The following is a 12,698-nucleotide window of genomic DNA, read 5'->3' as shown; positions in this document are numbered from 1 at the left end:
AATGCCTGCTGGGATTTTGATTGGGATTTCGTTGGTTCCTTTTTTTTTTTTTTTTTTTTCTTTTTGAGTTAGGGGTGGTTCTGGAAAGTGAATATGAAAAATTGTAGAAATAATTTGAGGTCAAGAATAATGTTCTCTTCTTCCAGAGAGGATTTTCTTTTATTCTTGGCTTAGAACTGATTTTGCAATCCCAGATCGTCTTTTTTTTTTTTTTTAATTTTTTGGCCATGCTTAATGGCATATGGGATCTTAGTTCCCCAATCAAGGATTGAACCTACACCCCCTGCACTGGAAGAGTGGATTCTTAACCACTGGACCACCAGGGACGTCCCCTAGATCACCTTAATCAGTGATAGTGATTGAGACCATTTTAAAAGAATTTAGCCTCTGTTAAGAGTGTTTCTCGGAGAAGGCAATGGCACTCCACTCCAGCACTCTTGCCTGGAAAATCCCATGGACGGAGGAGCCTGGTAGGCTGCAGTCCATGGGGTCGCGAAGAGTCGGACACGACTGAGCGACTTCCCTTTCACTTTTCACTTTCTGCATTGGAGAAGGAAATGGCAACCCACTCCAGTGTTCTTGCCTGGAGAATCCCAGGGACAGTGGAGCCTGGTGAGCTGCCGTCTATGGGGTCTCAGAGAGTCCGACACGACTGAAGCGACTTAGCAGCAGCAGCAGCAGCAAGAGTGTTTCTAGTTCTGGTCCACCCTTTCATCCGTGATGTAATTCCTCAGAATTCCAACCCAAAGGGTAGTTTCCATCAACGCTTCCTATCTTTAGCAGGCCTTGAACTTAGACTTTCCTCTCCCAGGTCTGCTCCGCTGCCTGGATCCTGCCCTTGGAATCAGCGGGTGGGCCCCCCAGGAGGAAAACCAAACCCGACACTGGACTCAACAATCTCTTTTCTTCTTTCCCCCAGGTCTTGGCCTCAAATTTTTTCATTCTTTGTTAGATTTTCAGGGCCATCATAGGTGTTTTCCCTGTATTTCCTGATCATTCTCAGAGACAGGGCTGATCTGCATTACCCAATGTGGAAGGCCTCTTTGTAAAAAATTTATGCACTTTGAGTTTCAAAATGTGAATTGTTAATTATTTTAATATTTGTTGATAACATTCTTCAAGAGCTGTGGTTTATAAACTAAATCTGGGCTGGAGCTTCTGGTGGTCTGACTTCATGCTGGCTGGTAGGACATGGGGAACCATGGGTTCTTTTCCTCTGACCCACTGATCTTCTGGGAACCAACACTCCCTGAAAAGAGCTCCAAGCCCTACCCTGATTCATGATCTTGTAGCTACTTTCCCTTCAACTTATCCCTTCCTTTCTTCTGCAAGCCTCAAAAAAAAAAAAAAAAAAAAAAACTGAAAAATAGAACCCAGCAGCCAATCCCATGCTTATTTCTACTGAGATCCTACACTGACTGCAGCTCCCAGCTCAGAGCCTGAGCCGTAGGGTCAGATGGGCACCCAGGCGCTGAGGTGTGATCTACTCGCCCATGCTGCACACCACTGCAGAGGTCATCAGGGTTCAGAGGAGGCCAAGTAGCTCCATTTGTTGTTCAGTCACTAAGTGTGTCCGACTCTTTGTGACCCCATGAACTGCAGCACGCCAGGCTCCCCTGTCCTTACTGTCTCCTGCTCAAACTCATGTCCATTGAGTTGATGATGCCATCCAACCATCTCATCCTCTGTTGTCCCCTTCTCCTCCTGCCCTCAATCTTTCCCAGTATCAGTATCTTTTCCAGTGAATCAGCTCTTCTCATCAGGTGGCCAAAGTATCAGAGCTTCAGCTTCAGCATCAGTCCTTCCAGTGAATATTCAAGGTTGATTTCCTTTTGGATTGACTGGTTTGATCTCCTTGCTGTCCCAGGGCTCTCAAGGGTCTTCTCCAGCACTATAATTCAAAAGCATCAGTTTTCCGGTGCTTAGCCTTCTTTATGGTCCAACTCTCACATCCAAACACAACTACTGGAAAAGCCATAGCTTTGACAATACAAACTTTTGGATGCAATTGGATGTTGGTTTCTATGGGAGACGTTTGGAAGACAACAGGTCCGTGGCTAAACAGGCCTAGGGCCCCTGGTCTAGTCCAACCTTTGCAACTCACAGATAAAGGAATTGAGGTCCAGAGAGGAGAGGGGGCGTCTTCAAGGTCACACAGCTGATTAGGGACCAACCTGAAACTGGCCCATGTTTTCTGATTTCCCGACCAGTGATGTCTCTTCAGTGGGCTCTGCCATCTGTGGTCAGAGCAAGGCCCCCATCTCCTCCTCCTCCTCTTCCAGGGGAAGGAGAAGTTCTTGAGCATTTTGAACAAGTACATGGAGATCCACGGCACCGTGTACTACGAGAGCCAGCGGCCCCCCGAAGTCCCGGCCTTTGTGAAGAACCACGGCCTCTTGCCGCAGCCTGAGTTCCAGCAGCTGCTGCGCAAGGCCAAAGTGAGCCCCACCCCCTCCTCCATCCTCACCCCAGCCCGGCCATAGACGCCCAGGAGGCTGCCCATTCATGCTTGCCACATCTGCCACTGTCGCTCATGCCCCCTTCTACGTGTGGACATGCCCCAGCATGCTCTGCTGCCCTGAACCTCGTGTCCAGGCCTCCTACGTGCTGGTCGGAGCCAAGATTAGAGATAGAGCTACCCATCAGGGAAAGGGAGCTGGATGGGGTTCAGTGATGGGAAAAAGAGTTGGGCTTCCCGCCTGCTGCCCCGTAACACCAGTCCAGCCGACTTCTGGGTCAGGCATGGATTTCAGAGCCACTGAGTGGGTAGAAAGACAGGCCAGGGGCAAAAGGAGGAGGAGCAGCCAGGCTAGAGTTCCATCTGACTGCTTCTGGAAGTTCCTGAACTGTGTCCTTGGAGCATGATCCTGCTGTGGGCCCTGAAGTGTCAGCTGAACCTGAAGGGTCTCTTTCCAGCTGCTAGGTCCTTTCCTAATCTGACCATAGCTCCTTTCTTTAGGCATCTTGGGTATGTGTGGTGTGTATGTATTGGGGTAGAAAGAGGATACCTTTGTGCAGTGAGCAACCCAAACAACCTTACGTGGCAACCCGATTCAGAATCACTTATATCATCTTCCAGGGGCCAACCCTATGAGCACTCCTCTAGTGCAAGTCAGGTGCTGAATGAATGTCTTTTGGGTGAGTGAGTAAAGGTCCTTTGAGGTCAACTGTAGGAGTGGCCTGAAGCCTTGTAAGCTTGGGAACCCTTGCTGTTTCTTTTCCTCTCCAAGGCATAGTCTTTGGAGCAGGAAGAGGCCATTGATATTACCTAATTAGACCTCCTCACTTCACGATGGCCAAGGCACACAGCTGGCCTGTGCTCTCTACTGCCCCAGTTGCCTCCTGTGAATGTCCTGACCCCAACCGCACCCCCAGCTTCTCGGGGCTCCTGGGCTGTGATACCCAACCTTCCCTGATCATCATGCCACCTTGGTTCTGCAGCTCTTCATAGGGTTTGGCTTTCCCTATGAGGGCCCTGCCCCGCTGGAGGCCATCGCCAACGGCTGTGTCTTCCTGCAGTCCCGGTTCAGCCCGCCCCACAGCTCCCTCAACCACGAGTTCTTCCGGGGCAAGCCCACCTCCAGAGAGGTGAGTGGGAAGGGCCTGAGCCCACATCCAGGGGCTCTGAGATGGGACCCCAGAGTTCCTGGAAGGAGAAGCATGAAGCCTGGGGTGAAGGAGAGATGGCCCAGATGGGTGGGGGCACCTCCCCTTCACCCAGCCCAGCTTGGCAGCACAGGGAGAAGCCGCCTGTCTCTGTGCCCTGGGTAGGTATTCTCCCAGCATCCCTATGCAGAGAACTTCATTGGCAAGCCCCACGTGTGGACCGTTGACTACAACAACTCAGAGGAGTTTGAAGCAGCCATCCAAGCCATCATGACAACCCAGGTGAGGCTCGGATCCAGTCAGGACCGCCAATATCCTATACTTTGGGTCTTTGCTATAATTGGAAAAAGATGCTCCTCTTGGTGAATTCAGACTTGCAGGCCTGGATTGGCAAATTTGCGCAGGGGCCCCACTCACCAACTTGGATGTGTGTGTGTTTGTCGAGGAAGTGGAGGCGGAAATATGCTTTTGTGCAGTGGGCAGCCTACACAACCTTACATGGCAGCCCTGGATCCGGAATCACTTATTGAGTGTCTTAGGAGGCCAGGTCCTGTTAGCACAAGTTAGGTGCAGGGTGGTTTCCAGGATGAATGTGTGAAGGTTCTTTGGACTCTTGCTGTCTCTGTGGCCTTGGGCAGCACATCTCAGGGCCCACAGATCATCTGGGATCTTGTTAAAAGCACAGGTTCAGATTCAGCAGGTTGGGTGGGGCTGAAGCCCTGCCTTTCAAACCAGATCTGTGGTGTTGGTGGTGGCACCACCTTTGGGTAGCAAGTGGGTGGAGCATTTGTGTTTCCTCCAGCAAGTAAGTGTTGGTGTGTGTGCGGGGGATGCACTTGTGTATGGGAGGGGCAGGGAGGGGCTTGTGCAGCTCGCCTCCTCTGCTGGCACCTTTGGCATCTGAGAGCCCCCTGTGTGCTCTCATGGTCCCTGTATATAGAGAGGAGGTCAGACTGTGTGAACGGGGTGGGGGTGGGGGCTTTCTGCTCGCCACAGGCCCTCTGGACCCACTTCTTGCAGTAGCTCAGACTGCAGGCTGAGCCAAAATAACCACTCCTGCTGGGTCCTCTTCCCTGCCCAATACCCTGTTGTTCGTTCATTGCGTGTGCCGTCCCTGGAGGGATGTGCGGCTCAGGGTAAGCTTGTGGCAGAGTCAGAGAGCATGTGGAGCAGGGGCTCTACAAGGGAGAGCCATGCCCAGGAGGACGCCCAGCTGCCCGGGGAGCTGGGGGCCCTGCTAGGCTCGGGACAGAGGCCAGCAGGCATAGATCCCCCTATGGTCTTAAATGCTTAGCTCTGGGTCCAGAGTTCTGCCTGGTTGTCCTGACTATAGGCAGGTTTGTGTTTGTTTGTTTGTTTGCTTTTTCCTTTTTGGGGGGGGCCACACCATGTGGCTTGTGGGATCTTAGTTCCCTAAACAAGAATTGAATCCCACGTCCTAACCATTGGACTGCCAGGTTGGCATTTTTTTAACACCCTCCTGCATCCCATGGATCAGTCCCCTCCCACTCAGCCCTCTCCCCACTTAGCCCACCCTCTCAGCAAATGGCCCCAGAGAGTCCCTGCCTCCCGCACCTGCTCCCTGCCTCTACCCACTACACCCTCGTCCTTCCCTCCTGAGCGGCTGTGATTGTTTCTTTAGAGAAGGTGCCCAGGAAACTGCCATGTTACAGCCTAGGTACACCTCCAGTTGTAGCGGACGTGGCCAGGTTGACCTGGAAGTGGCTGAACTTCGGGACCCTCCCTCAGTGGTGCGGGGAGAGCCCTCTGCCCCTTCTGAAGCATCCACTTAAGCAAATCCTCCTCTGTGGGGAGCTCCTCCAAGTCACAGACTGAGACTGGGTTCTTCCAGGAGCTGACCCCAGACAGGGATTTGACGACAAGTAGTTTATTTGGGGGGTGATCCCAAGAAGGAAGGTTCTAGAGGGACAGTGAGTCAGGGTGTGTTATGGAGCTTACCCCTGCCTGCAGGCACCCGGTGTCCAATGCTAGCGGGGACCTCTGAGAGGTGGGGTACTCAGATCCCGAATTGTCCTACCTGAGAAATGAGGAAATCGAGGTGTTCCTCCCCCAGCTCCATCCATCGCTGGATGGATGAGGGGTGGGGGAGGGGGTCAGCTCTCAACACTGGGCTGAAGAGGTACCTCCATGGAAGGTATGGGGGAGGGTGCTGTGGGATGCTATCCTGGAGGAAACCACCACCCCCTTCCCGTTCCCTCTGCCCACCCCTTGCCAAAGCAGTCATCCGAGGCTTCCACCTGGAGGTGGGGACAGAGGCAGGGGTGAGAGGGGGACCTCCGAAGGCTTTTGTCCACCTCCAGGCCACAGGCCTGGCCCCACCTCCAGGATCCCTCCCTCGAGAGAAACTCAGTGAGATCCCAGCCCTGTGGAGATGGTGTTCCCAGCTGCAGACCTAAAAATGGGGTGGGGGTGGTCTGTGCGTGTGAGCCCGTTCATCTATTCACACATTATTTCTGGTTGGACACACAAGAAACTGATAACGTGGCTGCCCCCGGGCGGGGTCTGGGCATCTGGGGTCAGAGGAAAACTTCCTTTGCCTTGTTTTCTCTTGATTTTTTAAAAACATGAACATCTGTTTAATTGTGTTAATTAGTTAATTAAAAATCACAAGAACGTAAGGGTCCGGGAACTAAGGTATTGCAGATTCACCAGGCTGACTCTTGCAGCTGGACTCCAAACCAGCCCCAGGCCCCTCTGCTTTTAACCACCCCCACTCCTACCCCACCTCCCAGTTAGCCTGGAAGGTGTTTAAAAGGCAGACTCTTGGGCCTGTCCCCGGCTTCTGATTTCAAAGGACAGGTGTGGCTTGGAGTCTGCGTTTTACTTTTTTTTTTTTAATTTATTTTAATTGGAGGCTAATTACTTTACAATATTGTGGTAGTTTTTGCCATTCATTGACATGAATCAGCCACGGGTGTACATGTGTCCCCCATCCTGAACCCCCCTCCTACCTCCCTCCCCATCCCACCTCTCTGGGTTGTCCCAGAGCACCAGCTTTGAGTGCCCTGTTTCCTGCATCGAACTTGGACTGGAGTCTGCGTTCTAAACAAGCCCCCTGGGTAAATCTGATCATCCTAGTTTAAAAAACAGAGATAGCTGGCAGGAGCTCAGAGAGCGAATGAGGGCCGCCATCAGGGGACATAGCTTCTTCTTCGAGTCGTGGGCCTTTTGCGGGGAGAGGGAAGGGGAGGGGCCGAGAGGGACCTGAGGCATCAGCCCGGCGGCCCCCACCCTTTGCCTGCCACCACCCCCGCAACAGGCAGCGAGGAGGCTCCAGGTGGGGGCTCTTTTCAGGCCTCTCAGCCTCGCTGGGTTTGCCCTTCAAGCATCTCTCTGTCCAGGGTGAGGCCATTCGAGGTGAGGGGAGGGACAGGAGGGACAGGGAGGTGGGGGGAGGGACGCCCGCTTTCTCCCCGCCCGCCGTTCTCATTATCACAGGCCGGTAATTCCAGCAGGACCAGCACCTGCCATTCTGTGAGATGGATCACTGTGCACACCTGTAATTAGACCTAATGGGGGTAATTTCCAGGCAGGCTGGCTCGTCCGGTGGGAGATTCACGGCAGGTGGGACGTGGCTGCTCTGAAATGTCCCCTCATTCAGGGGGTGCACGGCTTTGAATCACCGCGTGATAGGCTTCAAACCACGAGGGGGATAACTCGGTGGCTGCTGCTAGAGCAGGCAGTGACATTTGGAGGGGAAGTCTCTTCTCCGGGGGGTTTATTTATAACCAGGACTTGAAGCCTTGTACCCGAGGCAACTGGGGACCTGCTCGAGCAGCAGCTGGCGGCTGGGGCCTCGGGGACCTCGGGGGCCAGCAGCTCGGGCTGGGACTGACCGTGCAGAGCTCAGGGCTGAAAAGCTGTGCTGGTCGATGGACTGTGAAGGATGTGGCTGGGTGTGGACCCGGGGAATTCTCTGGGACCCCGGAACTGCCCCTGGATTAAGGACACCGGCTCACAGTGCAGGTGAAGTGAGGACTGGGGCAAGGTCAGATGGGAGGGGTCTTGTCCTGAGACTCGGTCCTGGTGGCGGCTGCCGCTTCTCAAGACCCTCCTCAGCTTGATGTCAGGCATATCCCCCTGGCCAGAGGGCTCAGGATGGGCCTGCAGCCCCTCGAGGTGGGGTCTCCTGGAGGCAGGATTGGGCTCTGACTCCACCCACCTCTGATGATGAGGAAGGGCGGGTGCAGGGGAGTGTGGCCTCGAGCAGACCTGCAGGATTTCACTACCAGGGCTGAAGCTACCTGATTCCTGGTGCTGCTGGCTGGAAAATGGCATTAACAGGAGGTGGGCTGGCTGGGTGTGGTGCCCACACACACACACACACACACACACACACACACACGTGGGGAGTTGGGCATGGGTGTTGAAGGCTAAAACATCTTTCTCTGAGTCTGAGATGGACTGTCTCCCATGTCAGCCTGATCTTGCCTCCTGCCCACCTGGCCGATCTTTCCTCCAGGCTGGCTGTGTGCTGGGCCCCCGGGGGGTTGGTGTGAACAGGGCAGGGGTGGCCAGGCAGGAAGAGTGGAGGAGAGGTGCGGGTCCCCACTCCCAGGAGGCAGGTCCCTCATCACTTCCTCCCTTTGTTCCCTTCACTGCTCGGGCCCCAGCTGCCTAATCCATCTGCTCCCATCAGCCCCAGTGTGCGCTGCTCTGTAACTTTGATATTTAGACGGACGGTGTGTGGCCTCTGTTTGGGGCACCTAGTTCATAGAGCTCCCAGGTGCCTGATCTGGGCAGGAAGCTTCACAAATGTGATCTCATTCCATCAGGCTGAGAGATGCTCTGGGTTCCTTTGCGTGAACCTTCCGCATCTTGGGCAGGACACAGGCAGAGCCGGGATGCTTTTCCATTCTACGACTACTTCCCCAGTGACGACTGGGTACCAGGCAGTGGGTGAGGCATCAGGGATTCAATGGTGAACAAGTCATGGTCCCAGAGTGCATGGGGCTCCTAACCTGAGGGAGACAAGGGACACATCAGAAATGATAACACAGGAGCCAGTTCTACACTGGGGAGGTCTGGGGTGAGGGCCAAGGAAAGTGGTCTTTTAACAGGAGTTAAACAGGAGGTGTTACTCTGGGTCTGCTTCCTGGAGGAGGTGACATCTAAGCTATGCTGTGCTTGATCACTGTCGTGTCTGACTCTTGGTGACCCCATGGCCTGTAGCCCCCCCAGGCTCCTCTGTCTGTGGGGATTCTCCAGGCAAGAATACTGAAGTGGGTTGCCATGCCCTCCTTCAGGGGACCTTCCCAACCCAGGGATCGAACCCAGGTCTCCCGCATTGCGGGCAGATTCTTTACTAACTGAGCCACCAGGGAAGCCCAAGAATACTGGAGTGGGTAGCCTATCCCTTCTCCAGGGGAACTTTTTGACCCAAGAATCAAACTGGGGTCTCCTGTGTTGTAGGCGGATTCTATACCAGCTGAACTGAGCGACTAGGGAAGCAAAGAATACTAGCGAAGGTTGCCATTTCCTCCTCCAGATGAATTTCCTGACCCAGGGATTGAACTCATGTCTCCTGTCAGTGGATTCTTTACCCCTGAGCCACCTGGGAAGGGGAAGATGAATCCAGGGTTTGGCTCGGAAAGAGCAGACATCACAGCCCAAGTGGAGATGGAACAATGAGCTTTAGGGAAAGAGGGAAAACTTGGTATAGCTGGAAAGGAGCCAAGGAGAGATGAGCCGTCCTGAGCCCCTGGGGGCCACTGTGGGGGGCATTGGGGAGCAGGGCATCTGAGTGGATGGAGTAGTGGGCTAGCTGGGTGCAGGATGCCTGAGCCCCCAGATCTCTGCTCCCAGAGCCAAGCAGCCAGGTCTGGGGAGCCCCAGGGTTTCTCCTGACCCATGTGTCTGCCTGTCTCTCCCACAGGTGGACCCCTACCTGCCCTACGAGTACACGTGTGAGGGGATGCTGGAGCGAATCCACGCCTACATCCAGCACCAGGTGTGTGGGTCCCCCACTCTCGGTCTCTGGGGTGGGGCGGCTCCAGAGTCTGAGGACCCACCTCTGCCCGGGGTGCAGGGTGCTTTAGCCCCCCCCCGTCTTTCTCCAGCCTGTTTCCTTCCCTGCGGAGGGTGGAGATGGACTGTTGAGGGGCCAGCAGTACTGCTCAGAGACCAGGCCTGGAGCGCCCCTCTCCTGGACCCCCAGCTCTCGCATCCAAGCCTCCATATCATAGCACGGAAATGCAAAATCTCTTATTTTTCATTTTATTATAAAGCTGCTTAAAAGTTTGGTAGCAAGTCAGGGGGAAGTCGGGAGTAGGTTGAGTCGGCGGGAGAGAGGTGCCCCATTTTTCCTCCAAACTCTGCTTTCCTCCCGGCAGGACTTTTGTGCAGCCCCAGGTCCTGCCCCACCTGGGACCCGAGCCCCGCAGAGCCCCTTCATCCTGGCTCCCAACGCCACCCACCTTGAATGGGCCCGCAACGCCAGCTTGGCCCCGGGGGCCTGGCCTCCAGCACACTCCCTCCGGGCCTGGCTGGCTGCTGCGGGGAGGGCCTGCACGGACGCCTGCCTGGACCACGGGCTGATCTGCGAGCCCTCTTTCTTCCCTTTCCTCAACAGCCAGGACGCCTTCCAGAAGTGAGTGAGCCCCCTGCCTGACCCGGCCCAGCTGACCTCACCTGTAGCCCCTCACTCCCTTGACTGCCTTGCCCCCTGGCCTGCCAGCAAGGGTGAGGGGGACTCAGTGCTTCCCAGAGAGGAAGGATCTGGAAGGGACCTTCCAGGCAGGTTTCCACATTGCAGCTCTACACCCCTGCCCAGGCTTTCTGGGCATCTTCTAGGTCCAGGCTGCAGAAACTGCCCGATTTCTCCTGATGCATCAGCCTGTGGCCCTGCCCTCCTGCCCACTGTCAGGAGCTGCCCACCCCAGCGTTTATCCCAGCGCCTCCTAGAAACATCCCTGGGTCCAGAATGGGTGGGCCGGGGTGGGGGGAATGGGCAGTGCCCACTGAGTGACCGCCTCCGGTGGTGCCCACCCAGGCTGCAGGTGCCCTGCGACGGCATTGAGTCAGAGATGAACCACCTGTACCCGGCCTTTGCCCAGCCCGGCCAGGAGTGCTTCCTGCAGAAGGAACCTCTGCTCTTCAGCTGTGCCGGCTCCAGCACGAAATATCGGCGGCTCTGCCCCTGCCGAGACTTCCGCAAGGGCCAGGTGGCCTTGTGCCAGGACTGTCTGTGAGGGTGACCGCCCGGCTGGCCCTCCCCACTGCAGGAGAAAGCACCAGCAGATTCCGAGCTCCAGTGACCCTCCATCCCTTCGACGCCCCCGAACTGAAGCCTTCTTCCTTGACTGGGACGTGGGCAGGGCAGATTGGTGTGTAGGTCTAGGGAGGGGGGAGACTCTGCCAAGCACCTGGTGCCCACCCCAGGCAGGCTCCTCATGCTCCTCCCAGGGGCGCATGGCAGCACAGTGGCCAAACAGCTGGGGGTTGGTACAAGGGTCCCACTGAGTGGCCCAGGAGCAGGTGGTCAGAGGTCCCTTGCTCTGTGCAAGACCAGATCTGAGCCAGATGGAGAGAGGGCCCTTGTCCTTCTTGGGACCAGGAGGGGCCCTCTGGGTATACGACAGAGGAAGCGGGGTGATACTTGCTCGATGGCCCATTGAACGGTCCACAGAGTGGGGAGTGATGTGTGAGGGGTCAACCTTGTCCCTCTGGAGCTGTTTGCAATGTGGGCAGAAAGGGTGGGGGGCCTGAGGGAAGGCCAGGCTGGGGGACCCTGTTGAGGCCTCCTATTAGCTTTCCCAAATTCCCTCTCCCTTCCACCCTTGGGGACTATGGTCGGAGGCTGCAGGGACCACCTGGACCTTGGGTTGAATTGTCTCCCTTTTGCTTGTTCCAACTCTCTTCACTTTGGGCATTTCCTGAAACCTCCCCCAGCATGACTGCGACTCCAGACCGTGGACTTGCTTCCAAAGCCTCAGGCCCTGCCCCACCCCCAGGCATCTTTCGCAGGCTTGGGATGGACCTTCAGCCCCACCCACAGCACACCTGGCCTATTTCCTGGCTCCCCAGGCCTGCTACCCCCTGTGCCCTCCCACCCCATCAGTGCTGCATCTGCGTCCCTACCTCCAGCTTCCTCCAGCCTCACACCTCCTCTGGATCCAGCTGTCCGTCCATCTTTGTGTGGCATGCCTTCCCCTTCAGCCTGAGCCCAGAGCCCTGCTTGAGGAAAAAGACCAGGACTTCAGACACACTGCCACCCAACCCCAGTTGGTTTTTAATCCCACTCCCTTTCTGGCAACCTGCCCCACCCACCTAGGCCTGCCCCTCCACCCTTTTGGGGAGGCAGCCACAGGACCGTGAGTCCAGAGAGGGGGGACTAGCCCCGCTGTGGGCCTGAGGCTGGACCCCTCCCATCAGAGAGCCCTCTCGGTCGGGGTGGCCCCTGTGGCCACAGAAACTCAGTAGTCACCAAGGACCTGACCTGTCGGGGGAAAGCAATAGAGATACTCTTTTGTCTCTCTTTTTTTAAAGATTTATTTCTTGAAATAATAAATATTTTATTGGGATGTGAGGTGCAGAGGAGGAGTTGTGCTATTTCTCATCTTTTTCCTGGGATGCCCAGGCCTGGAGGAGGAGTGGGGTGTGAACACCCAGGGTTGGGGGCAGATATCTGGGGCCCGTGGGCCCCTCTTCCACATTGTCACTTCATCTACAAGGTTGGTGCTATGTCAGGTTGCTCAGAGGAAATCCCTGCAGGTGTCAGAAGTCCATGGGCCCTTCTGACCACCCCAACACTGTGACTTTAGGGACCCTGCTTGACCAGCAGGCTGTACCCGGTTCTGCCCACCTGGGTCTGGCCTCTGCTGGCTGTGCTTGCTGTGAGGTCAAAGGACAGAAATGCATTTTTATGAGAATCTCTGAGCTGGATCGTGATAAGATGACTGACTAGGGGAGGGAGGTCAGGACAGCAGAGGAAAAAGATGAGTTCATCTCCCAATGAACACATCAAAAATACATGTACACATGGAACAATTCTCACAGAAAACCAGCTGAAAGCTGGCAGAAGATCCTTCACAACCAAAGCTGCAAGAAAGAACCCCATGTAACTGGGTAGG

At 55.4% G+C, this 12,698-nt stretch overlaps 1 protein-coding gene across 3 annotated transcripts in view; it reads left to right on the top strand.

Moving 5' to 3' along the window:
- MGAT5B (alpha-1,6-mannosylglycoprotein 6-beta-N-acetylglucosaminyltransferase B) overlaps window positions 1-12,160 on the top strand; it is an 81,032-nt gene extending 68,872 nt beyond the window's left edge. For all 3 annotated transcript variants that reach the window (XM_070774011.1, XM_019982595.2, XM_070774012.1), the window contains 6 exons: window positions 2,283-2,438; window positions 3,442-3,588; window positions 3,772-3,888; window positions 9,503-9,577; window positions 9,960-10,216; window positions 10,619-12,160. In XM_070774011.1, the coding sequence (XP_070630112.1) occupies window positions 2,283-2,438; window positions 3,442-3,588; window positions 3,772-3,888; window positions 9,503-9,577; window positions 9,960-10,216; window positions 10,619-10,817 (951 nt within the window). In that variant the 3' untranslated portion in view covers window positions 10,818-12,160. The remainder of the gene's footprint in view (window positions 1-2,282; window positions 2,439-3,441; window positions 3,589-3,771; window positions 3,889-9,502; window positions 9,578-9,959; window positions 10,217-10,618) is intronic.
- Window positions 12,161-12,698: the final 538 nt, after the last annotated feature.

This window comes from Bos indicus, chromosome 19, assembly GCF_029378745.1.
Source record: "Bos indicus isolate NIAB-ARS_2022 breed Sahiwal x Tharparkar chromosome 19, NIAB-ARS_B.indTharparkar_mat_pri_1.0, whole genome shotgun sequence".
Classification (NCBI taxonomy): domain Eukaryota; kingdom Metazoa; phylum Chordata; class Mammalia; order Artiodactyla; family Bovidae; genus Bos; species Bos indicus.
The sequence above is the reverse complement of the archived record's forward strand: the minus strand, read 5'-3'. Positions and strand labels throughout refer to the sequence as shown.